Below are 23,328 nucleotides of genomic sequence, written 5' to 3'. Positions count from 1 at the left end.
TTATATGTATCTAGAATTTGTCAGTTTATTCTAAATTTTCCATTTTGTTGGAGTATAGTTTTTCAAAGTAGTTTCTGATAATAATCTTGACTTCTATGCTGTTGGTGGTAATATCTATTTTTCATCTCTTTTCTTTTTTTGCAGTTCTGGAAATGGAACCCAGGGCCATTCAACTTCAGAGCTACACCTCCTGCCCTATTTTTTAAAATTATTTATTTTGAAACAGGGTCTCACTAAATTATGGAGTGCCTCACTAAGTAGCTGAGGCTGTCTGCAAACTGTGATCCTCTGGTCTCAGCCTCCCAAATGCTGGGGTTACAAGTGTACACCACCGTGCTTGGCTTATTTTTCATCTCTTAATAATTTGTATTGATTCTCTCCTTCTTTTGGTTAGTTCGGTTAGGTTTACCTGTATTGTTAATTTCTTCAAGAAACCAGCTTTTGGTTTTGTTGATTTTCTGTATTTTTTTTTTTTTTATTCTCTACTTCACTGATATCTCATTTGCTTTTAATAATGTCTTGTCTTCCACTGGCTTTGGGGTTAGACTATTTCTGCTGTTCAAGAGCTTTGAGGTGTGTCATTAGCTTTTATATTTGGTGATTTTCTGTTCTTATGTGAGCATTCAGTGCTCTGAATTTTCCTCTTAATACTGCCTTCAAGATGTCCCAGATAAACATAGATATGTTGCATCTCTATTTTTGTTTGCTTCTAGGAATTTCTTAATATCATCCCTTACTTCTATGACCCATTTCCTGTAACAGTGTGGTGTTCAGTCTCCATGTATTTATGTAGTTTCTCTGCATCTTCTTACAGTTGATTTCAAGGTTAATTCCATTGTGGTCTGAATAAATGCAGGGTAGTATGTCACATTTTTTAATTTGCTGGTTCTCACTTTGTGGTCCAGGATGTGGTATATTTTGAAGAAGGATCCCTGAGCAGCTGTGTTATGCTGCTTCTCACCATTACCATCTTCCTGGAAGTCTTCTGGTCTTATTTCTAAGTCTAGCATATAGTAGTTATAATGGGGGTTTCCAGGGAAACAGATCAATATAGAATATCCTATCTACATATCTATCTATCTATGTAATCTATCTATCTATCTAATAATGTACATTTATGAACTTCCTGTTACATTGTGGAGAGCCAATAAAACCAGTGGTATAGGCCTGGGAACCTGAGGAATAATGGTAAAGATTCTACTCTGTGTCTGAAGGCTTATTACCAGGATTCCTAAGGAAGGATAAAAATTGCCAGCCTAAACAGTCAGGCAAAAAAGAGGGAAAATACAACCTTCCTTCACCTTGATTCTGTTCAGGCTCTCAGTGGATTGGACATTAGCCACTCACATTGTGTAGGGTAATGGGTTTCACTCAGCCCACCAATTCAAATGCTAATGTCTTCCAGAAATGCCCTGACACAGAAGCTTAGAAATAATGTTTTTCCAGATAGTTGGGCATCCCCTTGGCCCAGTCATGTTGCTACCCATCACAGTAGATAGTAGATATACACTAAATATTTGTGGCACTTTTTGTTATTGGAAGGCTATACTCTCCTTGATAAATTATCATAAAGGTCTGTTCTCAGTCTTATTAATAATTTTTGTAGCCTCCTTTAGTGCTTGAGAACCTCTCTCTTCTTCTCCCTTCTATAAATCTTTGCTTATGACTTGAGTATTCTGACTCAAGGCATTGATAGTATCTCCTTTATTGGGAAAGATGTTAGTGGTGCTATGGGTACAATGAGGGAAGAAGTCATTGTATTAGGTCTTGAGTATATTTGTTTGAAATAAAACTCTTTATGAAGGATAATTATATTATCATAAACAAAATCTGAATATTCCATAATGAGATAATGACATTAATTTCAGTGTTGTAAGACTAGTATTCTCTTTGGTGGGTCTTTTTCATGGTACTAAATAGTTTGCCGGCTGCTACATCTTGCTTCATGAAAAAGACCTGTCTTGTATGAATAAGATCTGATCTGTGCATTTTATCATGACTAGTTGTATTTATGGCTATTCATCCATTAATTATCATCTGCCACATGTGAATTGACCCTTTCTCCATAAAAGCTTGATGTGTATCTTATTTGTTGCAGTTTGTTTCACTGTACTATATATAACCTTTTCACATCTACATTAAGCTCTTGTTTAAAAAATGAGTTGATATGTTTCTGTTGTGTTTTGGAAGCCTCAGTCAATGTTTTCTACTGAAGTATTTTAAAAACTGGCAGCAAGAAATAAAATGCCATTACAATCCATGCTTGTCCAACTCAATGGAAAAGTCATACTCAACTGCTGTGAAATATCTTTCTGATAGATTTAATGAGTGTTTTAAAAACTGAGCTACTCTTATTTCTTTTAAAACATCTCTGTCCTCTTTTCTGGGTATGTTTGATTAAAAATTATTTGCTCTGCCATAGTTGTGTTTGTGTTAAGTCAATATTTTACTAATATATCAACGTGACAAACTTGGATGTGTTTGGGCTTGATGTTTCAGAACTAATTGGTTTTGGTTTTTGTTTTGCAGCTGGAACAACATATATCTTTAGTAAAGGTGGAGGACAAATTACGTATAAGTGGCCTCCTAATGACCGGCCAAGCACACGAGCAGACAGACTGGCCATAGGGTTTAGCACTGTTCAGAAAGAAGCAGTACTGGTGCGAGTGGACAGTTCTTCAGGCCTGGGTGACTACCTAGAGCTTCATATAGTAAGTATCTTTAAATAAGTTTCAGCATTTACTTTTCACTGTTTCTTTGTGTTTAAATGATAAATTTCCCCCCATGTTTCTTTCTATTGAAACAAGTATTTTGGCAATGAAATATAAATGTAATCTAGAGATAATAAAACCTCAGTTCAATTAATGTTATTAACATATACTTTTTTGGGGGAGGGTCTGGCGATTTTACCCAGGGGCATTCAACATCCAAGCTACATCCCCTGCCCTAGTTTTTATTCTTTATTTTGAAACAGGGGCTCACTAAGTTACAGAGGGACTTACAGAGTAGGTGAGGTTGTCCAAGAACTGAAATCGTCTGGTCTCAGCTTCCTGAATGCTGGAATTACAAGCATGTGCCACCACACCCAGCTAACATATACTTTTTAATAGAAATTTCTTTTGTCTTTTTGAGTGGCTATTTTTTTTTTCAATTTTGTGTTCACAAAGTATTTTGGAGTGGTTTTAGTGTCTTTAGGCAGACTTGCCAAATTAATAAAATAAGTTATTGCTCAATAGATACTGTACCATCTGGCTAGAAGCAGGTGATTGTAATATTGGTAATATCCAAAGATCTGAATTCAATATTCTTATTTATTTTTTTGCCAGAGAGAACATTTTTCTAAAGTTATATGAAGTGGAGGGAAGAAAGGAAACTTAAAGACATTTGGGGATATAAAAGAAAATGGCAAAAGTATTATTTCAATGTCATTCTGTACTCATTTTGATACATGTCAGAAAACTACTATTGATTTCTGCCACTTCTGCCTGGAGATCATTCCTTTTTCTCTAAACTCTAAACTTCCCAAAGAATTTACTTAGCATAGAATAAATAGTAGCTTATGAATGAAAAATCATTCTTTTCTTTTTGAGTTTTGCCATAGTTGACTTTAAAGTTCAGGGATGCCGGGCGTGGTGGTGCACGCTTTGGAGGCAGAGACAGGAGGATTGCGCAGGTTTGAAGCCAGCTGTGCTGGCTTTAAGATACCCTGTTTCCAAATAAGAAAAGTATAAAATAGGTCTGGGAGTGCAGCCCAGAGGTAGAAGGGCTTCCAGGAACCCCAGTATCACCAAAAAAAAAAAAAAAAAAAAAACCCAAAACCAAACCAAACCAAAACAAAAAGTTCAGGGATTATTCTTTCTGCCTCTGCATTCAAATAATTGCTAATAATATCATTATAATCTGTCATCACCCCCATTTTCTCTCGCTAATTACAAAAAGCACAAATAGTCTTTAATTCTTAAAAATTATTATTTTTCTAATATATAGAAATCACAAACAAAGCTGGGTGTGGTGGTGCACACTTGTAATCCTAGCATTCGGGAGGCTGAGACAGGAGGATGGCAGTTTATGGCCAGCCTCATCTACTCAGATCCTTTGAAATTGAGTGAGACCCTGTTTCAAAATAAAGAATAAAAAATAGGGCAGGAGGTATAGCTTGGAGGTAGAATGCCCCTGGGTCCCCTCTCCAGTACCACACACACACAAAATGGAAGCCTGTGTGGTGGTGCACATTTGTAATCCTAGTACTTGGGAAGCTGAGATAGGAGGATCACACAGGTTCAAAGCCAGCTTCAGCTACTTAGTGAGGCTCTCAGCAACTCAGTGAGACCCTGTTTCTAAATAAAGTATAAAATAGGTGTGGGAGTGTAGCCTAGAAGTAAAAAGCCTGGGTTCCACAAAAATACAAATAAATAAATAAAATAAAATAAGGAAAGAAGAAATCACAAACATACAAAAACATCCTTTTCACATATCCCCCCCCAAAAAAAAAACCCCTAAGGCTGGTAATATAGCTCAGTGGTAGTGTATTTTATTCTCTTGGTATATATGAAGTCATGGGTTCAATTCACCATACCAGGAAAACACAATTCTTAAGAGTTATCACCTTTGCACTTTGTTTGAAGCTAAGTTTTAGAAGCATTTAATTTTCTCCATCCTCTCTTTTGTACTTAAGTATAGTTTATTTCTTCTGCATTTTTGATCATTTAAGTTTAATTTGTTCTAGTTTTCTCTGTTCCTCCCTCTAAGATCTCCCTTTACCAGGACTTATGCCTCAAAGGATATTTGATTAGATCATTATGTTTTTTCTTTAAAACTGACCTATAGGCATTAGTCCCAAAAGAATTAGGAAAACTATCAAACACCAAAACACATTAATGGAGAATTTTACAGGTTTTAATTCTTGAATATTTTATTAATTCATTCTCCTCACCTTACTTTTCCATTAAGCTTTTGGAATTTCCTATATGCTGAGTATGGGTTTCCACTGACTATGAAGATTGAATTTATTATTAATTTGGAAAAATAAACAAAACAGCACCTCAGTGCAACTATTATCACACCATTACAAATTTCCCATTCAAGTTGCAGTTGTCAAAATCGAAACTCTGGGAAAATAATTTTAGCTTTCATCAAATATCTAGCAATTAAAATTTAAAGCAACCAAATTGTTATGGCATCATTTTATTGGTTGAGGAAAGTTTAATATGGTAAGGAATCTTGCTGTTTAGTGTAATCTTGACTTTCAAAATATATTTGTTCAGTTCAGATACTTGCTACTTCAAAAATAAATTAATAATTAAAAAGAAATAAAACAGTTTTTTCTTCTCAAAGAAATTACTTATCGATCCACATCCAATTATACTTTTAGCCTTAGAAAAGGTTCTAGAGTGATCATTCACAAATCATAAGGAGCTGTGTTATTGAATTACTCAAACCACTGCTATTCATTTTGTGGTCAAGGGTTAGGCCAGTGCGGGGGCCAGCAAGGCCAGAATCAGGGCCTCCCATGAGCCAAGGCCACTGCTTGAGCCGGCGAGGTCTGGATCAGTCCACCGGGTAGCCAGGCCACTACTGGGGCCGTTAAGAGTGGGATTGGTACTTGCAATGCAGCATGCATAGAGAAATATCGCAGAAAATAATAACCAGATGCTTCCCCTAATCAGCAATAACTAGGAGGCAAGGGGTAACAGGAAGAGGTCGAGTTAAAGAAAGGGCCCTATAGCGAAGCAATTAAGGTGATCAATCAGAGGATATGGGATAGGGGAGGATGGAACCTCTTTAAAACTCAGGAGGTACATAAACAAATGTATCAAAGTTAATCACCAAACAAGCATGGGATCGAGGGAGGGGGAAAGGAATGGGATGGGGAGTGGATGAGGGCTAGTTGGATGATGTGTGCTTGTATATCCTCTCAAGTCTTGTATTCCAATGTGATGTATGATTACAATGCACCAATAAAAATAAATTAAAAAAAATGGATATTTCAAATTCTGACCAAATGCAGGGTTAGTGTTCTTTCATAAGTAAAGAATAGACTTTCTGTGTTTCTGTCCCACCTCTGTTCATTCCACAGCTCTAACACAGACCAGATTTCTGAGCTGCCCACCAGAGCCTTCTTCTTTCTGGATCTCCTCTCTTGGTCTTTGCTTAGCCATTCATTGTGGATTCAGCACCTGTCTCTTTACATCATTGTCTTATATTTAGAATTTCCAAATCCTCCCTTGTTGTTAGAGTCAGCCCTTCATTGGAAAATGAATATTAGTTTCCTGAGATTTTTAAATACTGTTGTTCACCAGTTCTCTGTATTATTCTCTCAACTACTAGGACCAATAGTCCAAATTTGGGCAAGTAAAACCTTCTCTCTCCATCTTTTTTCTTCCACTGCCTACAGGAGGTGCTGCCCAGCCATTAGTGACTCAATGTATAGATACAATTATATGGATATGAGTTATTTATTTTTGTGTTTCAACATAAAATCAAAACTAACACAAGGTTTAGAATATTCAAAGATGGTTTTGTCAAATTATTTGTTCATCCTAGTTTTCCTAAATAAGTTCTTCTTGAAGACCTGCAATTTAAAAGTAAAACATGTCTTATAGAAACTTAGATTACAGTGTTTTTATTTCTCAATTATGAATATAGCTGATATAAAATTAAATTTATTGATATATAATAGATAAATGTTATAGTCATAAAAATTAGAAATCTTGGTTATCCACCAAATTGCCAGATAAATATCTGTAGGCCGTAAACATCAACAAAATATAAAATATGTACTGACTTCATTTAAAAATCTTATTTCCATTCTTAATTATTAGAGTGAGGCAATAAACAGAATAGTTGATTGCATCCATTAAAAGATACTCCATTCTCACTGAAATGTATAATGCTATTTCAATTAGATAACTTAAAACTTTTGAGTGACAAACAATTTCAATAATGGTTTGAATATTTGTCATGTTTTTAATCCCATTTTTCAAAGTGATCAAGTTTGATTTCACTTGAAAATGTAATCACATTTAGATTTTGATTAACTGAACTCTTAAAAAATATAACAATTTGGAATAAAATGGCTCTTGAATTAAGTGTCCTACCTTTGACAAATGGATTTTTTTCATATTAATTTAGGTGCAACCACTGGCAAGTTCAAAGCCATGATATTACTATTGAAATTTAAGTTGTTTTATGAAGAGATGTGGGAATGATAAAGACATGAATTGAGGGGCAGTTAATTAACATATTACCTAGAATCTGAGTGCTCAATAAAGGCTTTTTGAAATAATAAATGATTATAATTAATTAAACTTTGAAAATATTATGGCTTAGTTAAATTACCTTCAACTTTTCAATAGTCAAAGTGACAGATACAATTTAGTTTATGTATAAATAAGAAAGTGAGATTTAAATTCTTATGAATAATACAAAAAAGTAAAAATAATCTATAGCAATTATATTACTGAAAAGTTGCATATTTAAATTTTTTTTTTTTGCGTGTGTGTGTGTAGTACTAGGAATAAAACTGAGGGGTTCTCTACCTCTGGGATACACTCCCAGACCTATTTTATATTTTTATTTGGAAACAGGGTATCACTAAGTTGCTGAAAGCCTCACTGAGTAACTGAAGCTGGCTTCCAACCTATGTGATCCTTCTGTGTTAACCTCCCAAGTACTGGGATTACAAATGTACACCACCACGCCAATAATCAACTGATTATAGCAGTTGGTTGCTTAAAAATAGCTTATGGTGAAATTTTTTGTTAGATGAATGATTATCTCTCCTTAATAGCCTCATTAATAATAACCCATTTTTATTATCTGTTCTTCTCTAGTTATTTCATATCTACCTCTTACTTATAAAGGGAAATAAGCATCATGATTTGAGAACATAATTTATAATAATGATGGTTAATGAGAAAAATAATATAGAAATGTGAATTTTTATCATTACTTTGGTACTAAAAGGTTTGGTAGGAAGAAAATGGGAGATGACTCAATAGAAATACAGGCTTTCTTGGAATAAACCTGAGAAAGGGATCTACAAGAAAGGTTGGATCCTGGTCCTCTTACAGAGTATAAGTTTATAAAGGTTGTTTAAGGAGAGAATCTACAGGAAGGGGGAGTGGGAATTAACTATTGCCAAGAGAATTTTAAGAGGAGATTCTACAGGGTAGAGGGAATGATGGTTATCTATTTCCAAGAGGAGTTGTTGCATCAGGATTAAGCAGGGTAATTTTCCCTAAGCAGAGGGGCTTGATAAGCAAGAGATTTATGGAACAATCTTAGATACAACATTGAGCAGTGGCAGCATTTCAGGAAGCAGGGGAATGGTGTACTGAGAAAGACTCAGGAATTTCTGGTCAAAATGGGGTCACTTTTGTTTGAGGTGCTAATATTGTACACTCTTTCTCTTAATAAAAAAAGAAGAGAAGTAGGAGCTTAGGGTTGGCTCAAAGGGCATCAGTCTCTTCCATATCTGCTTCCTGCAGAGCAGGGAAATTGAAGGGTAGGGTACTGTTTAGTATTTGTAGCACCAACTGATTTTTTTCTGTAGGTGGGTTGACCGTTTCCTTTGTTTGGCATCCTGAACTACTCTGGATTGGTTGACATAGAAACAGAACTTCTTTTGTAGAAAAAAGCAGAGGTCTCCCTCTTTTTTGGTGAGATCTAATCCCTATAAGCCATTGGTAGGGGAAAATTTGGATTGAAGAGAGGCCAGTAGGACACTCCATACAGGACATTCAGGGAAATATTAAACGTGAGTATTGATGCATCATGGGCAAAAGGGCAAAAAGCCAATGTTATAAGATAGATAATTAGATTATGTGAGGGTCTTTTACCATGTATGGGGTACTGAACATTGAAACCAGGGGCATTGCTTCAGCCCCAGTTCTACTTTATTTTTGTCATTAAACAAGGTCTCACTACGTTGCTGAGAGTTGCACTACTTTCTGAGGCTGTTCTCAAACCTGTGATCCTTCTATCTCAGCTTCTCAAGTACTGGGATTAAAAATGTGTACCACTACACCTGGATTTGGGGGTCTTTTAAATGACTCTATGGGTGTGGCTCTTTCTTTTTTACTTAAAAAAACACACTTGTTTCTGGTTAAACTTTCTTACTGGGCATTCAAGACCAAGTAGGTAGCCCTCTGTTGGGCAAACATAATTTTTTTTTTTTTTTTTTTTTTTGGTGGTACTAGAGGTGGAACCCAGGGGCTTTTCTACCACCAGGCTATACTCCCAGACCTATTTTATACTTTGTTTGGAAACAGGGTCTCACTAAATTGCTGTGAGCCTCACTAAGTAGCTGAGGGCTAGTTTCGAACCTGTGTCATCCTCCTGTTTCAGCCTCCTAAGCGCTGGGATTACAAGCGTGCGCCACCATGCCTGGCTTCATAATTTTTTAAAAATGATCTCACTGTTAAAGTCAGTCAAAGGTCCTCAGGGCTATTTTTAGGAATTTTGTGAAGTGTTTACCATTATGCCATCTGTTAAGATGGGTCATGGTCTTTCTGTCCATATGGCTTTTCTTGAAGCATTGGCATGTCTCCCTCTTCAGTGATCCTATTTTTTTTTTTTTTTTTACAGAATATAAAATTTTGGCTCCCAGTCTTTGCAGTATTTACAATTCTCCTGATTGGAGGGTGGGGCTACTCACCAGAATTTCAGAGTTCTCAGGATTCCCATTAGTTGCCTGGCTCCTATTAGAGAACAGTGTAAATGATCAGAAGAATGCTTATTATCTGATGAACAATTCTCTCTTATACAATAATAAAATGTTCAATCAAAGCAAACAGATATAAACTGGGCCTCAAATGATGGGTTTTTGAATGGCACTAAATATAAAGAGGGTGGAAGTTTCAATAACTTTATTAGCCATGTTATATAATTAAGATTATATCATTAAGATTTGAATACAATGCACATTGCATAAAGATATATCTTATTGGTTATCTTACATGCATATAAAACCCATTTTAACTTTATAAGCTTTTAGGAGACTTCTGATACACAGAATATTTGTGAGTTGTATACATATCTTTATTCACAGATATATAGTTTATCAAATTATTATACATACATATATTATCATTGTTTACATTTTACTCTGGTGGCCCTTTTCTCTCTCCTTTAATCTACAGTACCAAACTCAGGCACAGAAAAAGAATAGGCATTTCTCTTTGGTTTCTGAGGAGACCATCATTACCCATTTTTGTAATACACAGTTTATATATCTGCTAGTGACCTTTGCAGATGGGGAGTTTACCACCTGAAAGACAAAGAAGAATAAATGTCTCTTTTTAACTTTTCTCACTGTCTGACTGCCCTGAAGCATTATTTGGGTTCTGAGCCTCATTCAGGTGCATGCATGAAAATGGATAGAATGAATCTACTGAATGCATCCACAGATACCAGCAAGACAGAGCTAGCACCTGTTTTTTTACTATAGGTCACAAATTTCTGCCTGTGGCTTTCCTTGGTCTCTTAAGGGAAGTGTCCTTAATCTATTTTGTTTAGTTTATCAGGTAAGATGGCCAATATTGGGGAGGTCATTATCTCCAAACTTTTAGGGTGCTCAGATTAAAAAAAAAAAAGGATAGTTGTCCTCATCAAAGCAATGGATAAATTTTGCATACAAGATTATATGTTGATTTGAATTCCAATTTCTATCACTTTTGTTATCTTTAATAAAGATTTCAAAAACAAAGCCCATTTACTATATTGCTTTTCTTTATACCCACAATTTATAAGCCTATTAAATAGACCTAAATGTTATTGTAGAGTAGATTTTAAGCCAAGGGCATTTTAAAGAATTAGTTACATTTTGTGTTTACCCAGTTTAATTTAATAATTAAATTATAGAATGCTCCTGAAAAAATCAAGATAATCAGATAATTATCACTAATGTTTTAAACCATTTTTCTTGCCACAAAGAAAAAAAACTTCAAAAGCGATGAAAATTGTATTTGAAAACATCCTACAGAGATAACATAATCTTGATTGACTATTTACCTACAAAACAAGCACATGTTAATAATTTTAAGGATGATTTTACTTTAAATTCATAAATAAATCTTAAATTTACTAAGTTGCCAGATTTTTAAGTCATATGAACTAAGAGGCATTTGGTTTTGTTTTTTAAATTTTATGAGTGATCATTTATTAATATGTCAAGTTTTAATTATCATGTAGGCAACAGGTTTATGTGTCTCATGGGTTTAGACACATGTAAAATATACAGCAAACAAATATCTATGGCTTTATTTACCAGATAGTATATCCACACAGGACAAGAGAGTACCAGATGTACATTTCCAGAAGTCAAAACACAACCCATCACATATATCTGTCTTGTGGCAGAGAATAATAGATTATAGAACAGAAACAACAAACATGGAAGTCTGTATAGCAGAGGATGTCTGGGGCAGGGTCCACCAGTCAAGGCTAACACTAAGCCAAAAAGGCCACTTGTTTCCATTAGAAAGACTGCATCATATATCATCACCATTTATGTTTTTTTTTTGTGTGTGTGGGGAGAGAACTCTAAATACTTAGATCTTTGCCTATTTTTTTCCATTTACAGTAAAAGCCTTCATTTACATTAAGGCTAAAACCAGGTAACAACCTAGTTTCTGCCTTTTTACAAAACTTCAAAGAAATTGTGTGTGTGTGTGTGTGTGTGTGTGTGTGTGTGTGTGTGTGTGTGTAAGTAGGGATTAAACCTGGCATTATACCTGTAAGCTATACCTTCAATTCTATTTTTAATTCTTTATTTTGAAACAGGGTCTCACTAAGTTGCAGAGGGACTCACTATGTAACTGAGACTGGCTGCAAACCTTCAATCCTCCTGTCTCCCGCCTCACAAGTACTCGGATTACAAGTGTGCACCATCATGCCTAGCTAAGGAAATGTTTAAGAGGATCCCAGGACATTTCTAGATTAAACAAAGTTAGATAAGGACACATCTTACATACAACAATTGCTGCTCCACAAAAATAGAGCTGTTTTTTAAAAACATAATTATTAGGTATTTACCTCTATAAGATAAAATGTCATACAAGGCGGCTGTTTCGACTTAAAGTGACAAGATTGAACCCCCCCCCCAAATATTGAGTACCAAGTAATGAAAAAATAAATCTGTGACTCGAATTTTAGCTAAGGCAAAATTCTGAGAATGCTTCCTTGTTGACATTAACTGTATAGGATAGACTGACTGGTTTTGCTAGACCATAAAATACGAGATTACACACACTTCATGTTTATATTTAAAACAAAAGCTTTAGAGAGCTAAAAGATTGGCATTATAAAATATATCAGGTCTAGCCGGGCATGGTAGTTCACACTTGTAATCCCTGTGCTTGGGGGGCAGAGACAGGAGGATCGCACTGGTTCAAAGCCAACCTCACTGGTTTAAGAGACCCTGTTTCCAAATAAAAATCTAAAATAGGTCTGGGAGTGTAGCCCAGAGAAGGGTTTCACCATCCCCAGTACACACACACACACACACACACACACACACACACACACACACACACACACTAAATATATATACTGCTTTGTGAAGCTACTTTTATTATTACATCAAGGTCAGTTCCTTTAATATGTGTCTTGGAAGGACACTAATGGTGATGAAATGCGGAGGTGCTCAAAAACTGGGAGACCAATCCCCCGTGTGAGTTTTTCCAAGTGAGCAACTGATGTTCCCTCTTATTCAGAAACTGGATATGTGTGACGAAAGATTAAGCCCTATCTTGGATGCTTTTATGAACAAGCATTCATCTTGAAAGGTGAGCATGTGTAGGCCAAAAAGGAGAGAAAGAGAGAAGATCCTCCTTTAAGTGCCATGGCTACTAGCTGGTATTTAAAGTAACACTTTCCCCCTTAGTCTCAAAAGGAGTGTGGGAGGTATCCCTTACATTCTAATCATAGTTAATGCAATGAAACATTAACCAATAGCTAAGATGCCTATGAAAAGTCCCAGAGCAGAGAAAGGGAAAAGGGACTATAGGCAACTGCCCAGCTTTTGCGTTCTAAGATGAAGAGAGCCTAGGGATTCATTCAAGAGAAGGATTTAGAGGAAGGGAGAGTAGATAGAGAACCACCAGCCATCTACTGTTGTGGTTCTGTAAAGTTTAGAGATTATGCTGAATTTGGAAATGGAAAATGCCATTTTCTGGCCATCGAGTGTCATTCTCTAGTTCGTATTGAGAAAAAATTGTATTGCAGAAGAATATTAGACATATGGGGTGAACAACTGGCATGAGGCCAAGGGCATTAAGGTTCAAAGGAGGCTATTCCATGGGGGTTTAAAGAAGAATTTCTCAATGTGAAGTGGCCTTTGGTAGGGTTCTAAACCCTAGAGTGAAAATTGGTCTGTGAAAGAGTCCTGAATCATTGGAGAATTCCTGAGTTGGGAGAGTCAGGACCCTGAGAAAGCTATTGGAAGGGAAAGTCTAAAACTGATTCCCAAGAGAGTTCTGAACAGATGGGAAGGGCATTCTCCCAACTATCGGAAAACATCCAAATGGGAGGACCAAAACAAATAGCATCCATGTGTTCCCAAGAAACTGAGAGATTCTGAATTGAGATGGAGGTTGCTCTCACCCAACAATGGTATTGTGGTGATCACTTCAAAAGAAGCAATATATGGGGAGTTCTGGACCTGTTGAGAAAATAAAAATGGGAGTAAATGGTATGTATTTACCATGAGATGATGAATTCGCTGGTGATGAATGTGAGACAACAGCAATTCAGATGGTCACTGCCAGAGACGTGGGGAGGAGAAGGGCAGGGAGGGAGGTACGGGAGTGAAGACCAGGAGTCTCTCAGGATCAGCGAGTTAGCCTAGGATGAGATGCTACTCCCCATTACTTCCCAGTTTGCAAGATGGAACTTACTGGATGGTTCCTCACTACCCTTCCTAGGTTTCCACATCATCATGAAAGGTTCAGAGAGAAAAGAGACAGGAGATAGCTATCTCTTGTTGAGACAAGAGACTAGGGGTCTCCAGGAAAGGTTGGAGCTCATGTCCAGTTACAGACTTAAAGTTTATTTAGGTTGTTTAAGGAGAGATTGCACAGGGAGGGGGAGGGAGAGTTAGCTGTTGTCAAAGGAGTTGTGTAGAGGCGAGTCTACAGGATAGAGGGAATGATGGTTATTTATTGCCAAGGAGGAATGGTTGCATAAAGGTAATGGGACTTTCCCAAAGCAGAGGGTCTTATAAAAAAGGAACTATGGGCAAGTCTTAGGCAAGACAATGGGTACATTTTGTGAAGCAGGGAGAAGAGTGTACTGAGGAAGAGTTGGAAATTTCTGGTCAAGATGAAGTCACTTTTGTTTGCAGCTCTAACAGGTACATGCTAGAAGCCTGCTCACTGATATTTATTGAACACTTAATATGGCCCAAGTCTGTTATACACTATGGCTGCAGATGAGCTGACCACTTAATATTTACCTCAATAAATAGTTGTTTGATGAATAAGTAGACATAGATGGTATCCTCATCACTAAGGAATTTAGATTATTTATAGGAAACATTTTGTCCCAGAGTGATTCGGGTATTTTTTGGTATTCCTCTTTCCTGGTATTTTTTCATCTCTCTTCCTTGTAGTTCTTTCTTATTTACATATTATTTTAAGAACAATGGATATATGATAGGATTTTAAGATAAAAATATGAAGTGACTTGTAAACTGTAAAGTATTTTACTATAAACATTTATATTAGAAATGCTGAGGATTATATAATCTATATTGGGGAAAAACTATTTTCTTAAGGCAATCAGCCAAAAATTGAGCTAAATTTTCTTTTATCAGCTCTATCATGAAAATTTACCAAGATTATTCCTTCTAGAAAAGCCTCTCATATATTACTCTAGTGATGTCAGTTGGAGGTTGCCTAATACCTTTCTGATTAGAAGAAAGTGGCCACAGAGGTGGGCTCCTTCACCTCCATTAATATTAAAGAATTCATAGGTTCTTAACAAAGGAACTGTTGTGGAGGGTAGAGGACAGCATGAGTGGAGAGTGTTCCTTCAAATTCTTTCATCTCTGGAGCATGAAAGAGCATTGCCAAGTGCGATTAGTGAATTGTATGTATTTGCCTTAAGTGCTTCTTCTTTGTACGTTGCTGAGCCGGAAACTGTATTTGGAAACCAAGCTCTTAATTGATTTTGATTTAGAAAAATACCTTTTGATCCATGTTTTTAGTATAATCTAGAAACATAGTTTATTTATAGTAAAGATTACATGTCCCAAAATAACTTATTAATATTGGCAACATGTCAATACTTTCTCATCTTTGTCTACCTATATCCATTTTACACTATTTGTCTTACTGTTTTAAGATTCATTACAAAAATATGTTTTAAAAGCTAGTAATTATACATTGGTGCATACTTACATAAATAACATAAAACCCAGTTATTCCCCCCACAGGCTTTCCTTGAATTGAAAATATTGTTTATGTAAAATGTTGTTTCTAACCAATAAATATTAATATAAAAGGGTTTCACATTGCCATATCATATTTAAATTCAACCATGTAATCCATATACAGTAGATATTTTCTTTGATGTTTTTTTCTGGTTCTCACATAAATTATCTAGAAAGCATGCAGACTGACTACAATTTTAAAAGTGACTAAAATAATGTCTTTTTCACCATGTGTTATAAAATTTTTGTCCACGCTTCTGCAATATGAAGTACAAAGTTATCTTTTGAAAAATGTAAAAAGCTGGTGATCCCATTTTTTGTGCGCTAAAGTGCTATCCAGATACACGGTGTTAACAGACTCTGATCTCTGAATGTTAGAGGAACAGTAAATTAATACAAATTATTCTTTTCATCTCTTCCCCTTGGAAGTCAAGCTAATTTCAAAAAACAAAATCAGAGAGATTCTCCAAAGAATAATGGTATTTATTTGGGAATAGCAGAGCATTTGTAATTGAGTATTTTGAATTTGTTGAGACAGAGAAAAGTTTTAAGAGACAAAAATGAGGAGGACTAAATCAAGTATTTTGAAACAATAATCTTTGGCCACAGTGATTAATATCAACAGTGCCCTCATTCTGAGGATGAACAGACAGTTGGTAATACTTTTTGTATAAAGTTAGAATGGCCTTTTTGCAAGGTCGTAGTTTCCCAGAGTCTTTTGTGATGTTTACTGTTATGGAAATGCATTTAAGGTCACTTTTTTAAATTTAACTTTATTTAACTTTTTTTTTTTTTTTTTTTTTTTTGGTCAGGGGTTGACACAAGCAACTTTATTTTGATTCAGACAACCTCTGAATTTTTTTTTCACAGAAGTTAATTCAGCTTCTCATCTAAGTTATTGGCACTTACCCTTGATACATTAATTAATCTTTTTAAATTTGGTCTAGATTTCTAGAAGTTTCTCTTTCTCTGAAATTCCATTTCTGTGAAATCTAAGAAAAGAGAACCAAAACACATATTTCTATGTCTATTTTTACTTGTAACTTCTCAGTTCATGTACTTATCACTTAGCTGTTTATACTTATGTGGGCAGTATCTTCTCAGTATTCTCTTTTCTCTATTATGAGTACTTTCCAATCCTTTTTATTTGTTTGATAATTTGCTAAATGATTTATTTGCTCATGTTAATTTTGCTAATTGTATCTTCTATCATCTTATTCCTTTGTTTAAAAGACATTGATGTTTCCCATTTATGCATGGAGAAAAGCAAATTATGTGCCTGAAATTTAAAATTCTATGTGCTTGCTGGGCGTGGTGACGCACACTTGTAATCCCCGCGCTTGGGAGGCGAGACAGAAGGATTGCGCAGGTTTGAAGCCAGCCGGGGTGGCTTAAGAAACCCTGTTTCCAAATAAAAAGTATAAAATAGGTCTGGGAGTGTAGCCCGGAGGTAGAAGGGCTTCCAGGAACCCCAGTACCACCAAAAAAAAAAAAAAAAAAAATCTATGTGCTCAACATTCTGATTTCAATTTCCCTATTCAAGTCCATTTTCCACAGTTATCTACTTATTTTTCCACTCTAGAAAAATATATTAATACACTTTCTGGAAATGTGTTGCTTATTGTCATCATTTCTCTATTTCCAATTTCCAAAAGTTTTCTTACCACTTTCTCTCACTGTTTGACTTCTACTCATTCATTAAGGTGCTGAGTGTTTTCAGCTTTGGCCCAGGGATTTTCTAGTCTCCTGAGTTAGGAGAAAGAAGCAAGAGCTCTGGAATCTCTTTGTCCTAAACACTAAGTAGCTAGAGAAAAAAAATTTTGTGCATACATTTGATCTTTTTTCTGCTCACTATTCTTCCTGACCCATTGCTTTGGAGTGGGCCCCATGCAAATTCACTCTAATTTATCCCGTGTTGACTTGCCTTAGGGGGCCCTCTTTTCTTATGCCTAGCTGACAAAACAAGTGGCTTCTTTGTTGAATTCTTTTTAACCTTTCACTATACCTCTATTTTTCTACAGCTATTAATTATTTTTCAGGCAATATTTCCTTTGACCAATTCAACACACCATTATGGATCAGCTCCAATGTAATGCATATTATAGGTAATTAGTTAATTATTACTGTGTAACAAATGTCCCCACAATTTAGAAACAATACAGCAAACTTTTATAATCTTATCCTGGATCAGGAATCCAAAAGCATTTTTGTTAGGTTATTTAGGAGCAGTAATGGTTAAGAACTCCTGTTCTCTGAAGCTATCTGATATATTCACTCTCTTATAATGCAAAGAGAAACTGTGTTTCAGAAATAAATGAGGAACAACAGTTAAAGCAAATGCAAATAGTTACTAAGTATGCAAGCTTTGCAGAAATCTAAACACAATACAGATTGATGAAAAGGCAATGAAGACATTGCTGGAAGGTTAATAAGCATTTTGAAGAATGTATACTGAATAAGGGGTATTTGCACACTTATCAGGGAAATTTCTTTTTTTCTTTTTGCACAAGAAGCACGGAAAGCCATAGCAAAATGTACATCAACAGTAGTTTAAAATGCAAGAAGCATAGCAAACATGTCAGCCAAAGATCAGGAAACAGGTTGATGGTGATACTATGCATTAGAATCCTATTAATGCTGATATTGGGCAACTTCAGATGTGAGTAGTTCATTCCAACAAAGGAAGGAAACAACTTAGATGAATATGCTGGGGAGTACTCAAGTTAATAATAGCGTAAATAATTCAAATTATAAATTAGAAGTAAAAGACGAGATAATTTTCATGAGTCTTGAGAAAAATTATTTTGATGAAAATATACGTGTAGGCTGTGAAATGCAACGTGTGCTATCTTTTGGAGTTTACGTTAGGAGGTAGTATGCTAGATCTGGGGATTGTTATGTCAACAAAACAGAAAAAGCCTTTACAGTCCTAAAAATGAGTTAGATAAATTATTTAACCTCTCTGCTATCAAAGTGTAGCCCTGATGGGCTAAAGCTCAGCTGCCCTGGGAGAACACAGAGTTAGATTTCTATGGAGACACTTTCATGGCAGGCTTTTTTGATCAACAAGAAGTACTTTTTCCTGAATCTTGCCTAATGAAGAGTATAAATTTAAGACTAACAGACCCCCCCCCCAACTTTTTTGGTGTAAAATAAAAATGTAATTGATTAGTAAGGTTTAGTCTGTGAAAATAAGCCTAAAATCTCTGAATTTTAGCTCTCAAATGCCAACTGCTCACTTGCAAATACATATTCTCTGTTCCTGTTTCTCCTCTGACTGTCATACTGGTATGTTCAAACTTACACATCAAAAACTGAACTCATCTTCTTCCCACCAAATGCTCATCTACAGAATCACAGACTGAAACTTTGACCTATTTACCCAATGCTTGCTTTTATGACCTAATTAGTTTTTCACTAAAGGACCAAAATATCTCTCAAAAAGAACTGTTCCAAGCTGGCGTGGTGGTGCACCCTTGTAATCCCCGTGCTTGGGAGGTGGAGACAGGAGGATCACACAGGTTTGAAGCCAGCTTTGCTGGCTTAAGAAACCCTGTTTCCAAATAAAATATAAAATAGGTCTGGAGTGTGACCTGGAGGTAGAAGGGTTCCATCTCCAGTACCACCAATAAAACAAAAACAAAAACAAACACAAAAAACAAAAAAAAAAAAACCCTAAAAAACTGTCCCATAGAAATATAATGTGAACCATGTATGTAAAAAATTATCTAGCTAGGCCTGTTGGCACATACCTATGAACCCACTACTAGAGGCAAAGGCAGGAGGATTGCAGGTTCAAGGCCAACCTCAGCAAGTTAGTGAGAACCCATCAATAATTTAGCAAGAGTCTGTTTGAAAACAAAAAAAATAAAAACATGCTGGGATTTAGCTCAGAGATATTCAACCCTAGTACCACAAAAAATTAATAAATTTTCTAGCAGTCACATTAAAGAAAGAAAATTAAAAATGAAATGAAATTTAATAAATAAAATTAACTTTATTTAACTCATGTCTAAATTATCATATTAATATGTAAATTATTTACATGTTTTGCCTCCTGATCCAGTACCAGAAATACTTTATAGCTTATCAAATTCACAATGGTAGAGTTGCATACTCAAATTATTCTAAACATATTTAAAAGTTTTTCACAAAAAGAAGTGAAAGCGAAAGTTCAGTTCTTGTTGCTCTATCTAAATTCTCACCTTTCTCCTCCCACTGCTCTCTAAGGTGTGTCCGAACTTTTCACCTCCAAAGGGGCTGATCAGAGATGGGCACAGGCTTCCTCTTCAGCTCTCTGTTCGGACCATCAACTCAGAGCCCTCCATAATATTAATAGTATTTTTTCCAATGTAATTTAATATAGTACGGGAAGAAACTGATTTTCTATTTCACAAAATTGTATACACAAACACTTGGTAATTTATCTCAACAGGACAAACAAAGTCAATGTCTGGGAAAATAACTGGTAAAGAAACAAAACAAAACAAAACAAAATACCATTTTTTGTTTGGTATTTCCTTATAGTCATTTCTGGTTTTGTTGGAACTTTCTGAGTCAGGCAGAATTTTAGAACTAGATTAAGGTTTTTCAATTCTGGTGGCAAACTCTTCATTCCTGTTGCACAGGGCGATGCTGAGCAGCAGTCAACAAGAAGAGGGCAGAGGATTTCATCTGTGTTCTGCACCTTTTATTCCCAGAACTCAGCAAGAGCCTAGAATAGTATTTGTTGAAACAATCCTTGGGCTCTATAAATTCTGCCAACTTAAACAGTGTGTATGCATTATAAAAATGTTCACGGGTAACAGGTCAGTGCTGTCCAGGCCAAGATCATTGTCTCTTTAGAAGTGATCTGACTATAATCTGTCATGACTCAATTAGAGATACAAATCTTAGCTAACTTCTAGCATGTTTCTGATTCATTTAGCACTTTTTTTTTTTTCCTGGTCTGGGGATGGAACCCAGGGGCATTTGACCTCCGAGCCACACACCCTGCCCTATTTTATTCTTTATTTTGAAACAGGATCTCACTAAGTTGCAGAGGGCCTCACTAAGTAGCTGAGGTTGTCCGCGCTAAGTAGCTGAGGTTGTCCGCGAACTGCCATCCTCCTGTCTCAGCCTCCTGAATGCTGGGATTACAAGCATGCGCCACCTCGCCTGGCTTCATTTATCACTTTTATATGCTGTTATTTTGAGGAATGAGTCTAGTGAACCATCCCTTTACCTTTTCTGATGAACAACCACTGGCCTACACTGCAAATAACTCAAAAGCCAACTCCTTAGCTGGTCCTACAATGAGTGCACAAACTGGAATAGCCTCATCTCCAATTACTCTCATTCTAAATCACACAGATTCACTGGCTTTTATTTTTTTCCTTCTTTTTTTTTAGTACTGAGGATTAAACCCAGGGGCAATCTACCTCTGAGGTACACCCCCAGACCTATTTTTTTATCCTTTATTTTGAAACAGGGTCTCACAAATTGCTGAGGCTGGTCACAGACCTGCAATCCTCCTGTCTCGGTTTCCCAAGTACAAGCATGTGCTACCACATCCGGCCAGACTTTTTACTGTTTGATTCATGCACTTAAGAAACCCCAGCCCCTTTTATAAGTGCCTATATGCCAATTACCTTTCAGGACACTGAATATACAAAATCAAATGAACCATGGCTTTTGTCCTCAAATAGCTAAATATCTTAGATTTAATGGGTGAAATATACCCTACTATCATATTAGCCACAGAATGTAGGTACACAGGCCATCATTTCAAATTGTCATGGTGCTGAATCATAATCAAAGACATTTAAACACAACAAAGCAGCCCTCAGGTATAGCTTTTATAAAAGCAACCAATAATTTCATAACTGTTCTAAGAGTACATATGTAAACCCGTATAATTGTCATTAAAACCCTGAAAAAAATGTTATTCTCACTTAGTTAATTGGAAAATAAGGCATAGATCAAAAAGCTGGTAACCTGCAAGGCCAAGATGGAACTCAGCTAATCTGACCCTATGCCCATGTCCTTAACAACTGTCTGTGCCAGAGTGAGGTAGGAAAGAGGACAGGGCAGTCCTTCCTCAGGCCAAACCTCACAGTTGTGCCTTCAGTTTATAAGTTTAATGCAGTTGCGTGAAGTAAAAACAAAAACAAAAACAGTGTTACCGTACCACACATCATAGGAATTGCCAAGCAGTTCTATTATCTGCTACATAATCCATTATCACTAGTTAAAACACATACTTATCTGACTAACTAGTTGCCTCAAACATTTTGTGGTTCACTAGAATTGGCATTTTGATTTGTGTTTGAAATGCATCTAATTTTAAAGATAGAGAATCACACTTTAAGATGTCTGTATTTATATGGTTCATGATAGTCGATAAAAAGATATTTCCAAAACGGCCTTTTCAAGCTAAATATTTCAAAATATTTCTACTACCTATTTTTTCTATCTTTTCCTTCCTTCCAAATCTGGTCCATTTTTTTTAAATTGCTGAGACTTGAGTCATATGTGGTTAAGCCACTTTTTGTCCCCTAGGGTAAAGATAATTATGTCCTTTTGGTACTATCATAACACTTTGGTCTTAATTCTATTGTATTTCTTTTTATGTCCTTCTAGCGTATTAAGTTAAGAAGTCTTCAAAAACAGTGACCATGTCCTATGTATCTTTACATCTCTGTATTTTAAGACACTAGCATAGTGCTTAGTAATACTACATGTTTACTAAGAAGTAATGCATCCATGAGTGAGTGGGGAGATCCCTGAACTCCTCTGCTCCCCTCCTTTTGGCTGGTGGCATCCCTCACCCTCCTCTGGTAGTTTTCCACTGTAGTGTAGGAGAGCCCTCCAACAGTGTTTTCCTTGGGGCATAGCATGAGGTAGACTCCCAAAGGACAACTATGAAAGCATGTGATGTTCTTCTGGGACACCCCCATGTACCACACTCACACTCACACACACTCACACATGGCTGAGGCCCCGTGCTGAGGCTTCTCATGGAATGGACACATTATCCATGTGGCATTTTCTAAAATATCTGTATCTTTAACTGTATTTTGACTTAATGAGAAAAGAAGAATAAAAAAAAAACCAACAAAAACCTTCCTATGGTAATTACCTCAAATGAGTGGAGGTTACTAGCCTCTACTACCCTGGCAAGTGGTGTGTGTGTGTGTGTGTGTGTATGTGTATGTGTGTGTGTGTGTGTGTGTGTGTGTGTGTGTGTGTGTGTTTTACTGGGGATTAAACCTAGTGCATTCTACTTCTAAGCTATATCCCAACACTTTTTATTATTTATTTATTTATTTATTTATTTATTTATTTATTTATTTATTTATTTATTTTGTGGTACTGGGAATGGAACTCAGGGGAATTCTACTTCTGGGCTACACCCCCAGCCCTATTTTTTATTCTTTATTTTGAAGCAGGGTCTCACTGAATTGCAAAAGGCCTCACTAAGTGGCTGAGACTGTCCATGTCTGGATCCTTCTGTCTCGGCCTCCCAAATGCTGGGATTACAAGCATGTACCACCACACCCAGCTATTTTGTTATTTTGAAACAGGGTCTTTCTAGGGTTTTTGAGATTCTCACTAAGTTGCTAAGGCTTGTCTTAAACCTGCAATCCTTTTGTCTCAGCTTCCCAAGTAATGGTATTATAGGCATGTGCCCCCATGACTGATTTACCTTGGCAATTTGTTCATCTTTTTTTTCTCTCCTGCTTTGCCAACCTCTGACACTTGCTTAAGTGGAGATGAAATTGGTTCTCCACTTACTAAAAGGCTTTTCATAACTATGTTTAATTAACATATTGAATGTTTGAAGGTATTAAGAGTTAATTATCATAAGTAGGATTAAACTCCACCTCTGAAATCATGCTTACCCTATTTAGTAA

The 23,328-nt window shown here is 36.1% G+C and overlaps 1 protein-coding gene across 36 annotated transcripts in view; it reads left to right on the top strand.

Moving 5' to 3' along the window:
- The window catches only part of NRXN1 (neurexin 1), a gene marked incomplete at both ends in the record, with an annotated part of 1,249,621 nt that overhangs the window by 871,283 nt on the left and 355,010 nt on the right, over positions 1 to 23,328 (top strand). For all 36 annotated transcript variants that reach the window (XM_080711553.1, XM_080711552.1, XM_080711543.1 and 33 more), the window contains one exon: positions 2,530 to 2,711. In XM_080711553.1, coding sequence (XP_080567679.1) covers positions 2,530 to 2,711 — 182 coding nt within the window. The remainder of the gene's footprint in view (positions 1 to 2,529; positions 2,712 to 23,328) is intronic.

The sequence above is a fragment of the Muscardinus avellanarius genome, assembly GCF_963383645.1.
Source record: "Muscardinus avellanarius genome assembly, chromosome: 15".
In the NCBI taxonomy this organism is placed as follows: domain Eukaryota; kingdom Metazoa; phylum Chordata; class Mammalia; order Rodentia; family Gliridae; genus Muscardinus; species Muscardinus avellanarius.
This window is presented reverse-complemented; position numbering and strand designations above follow the sequence as displayed.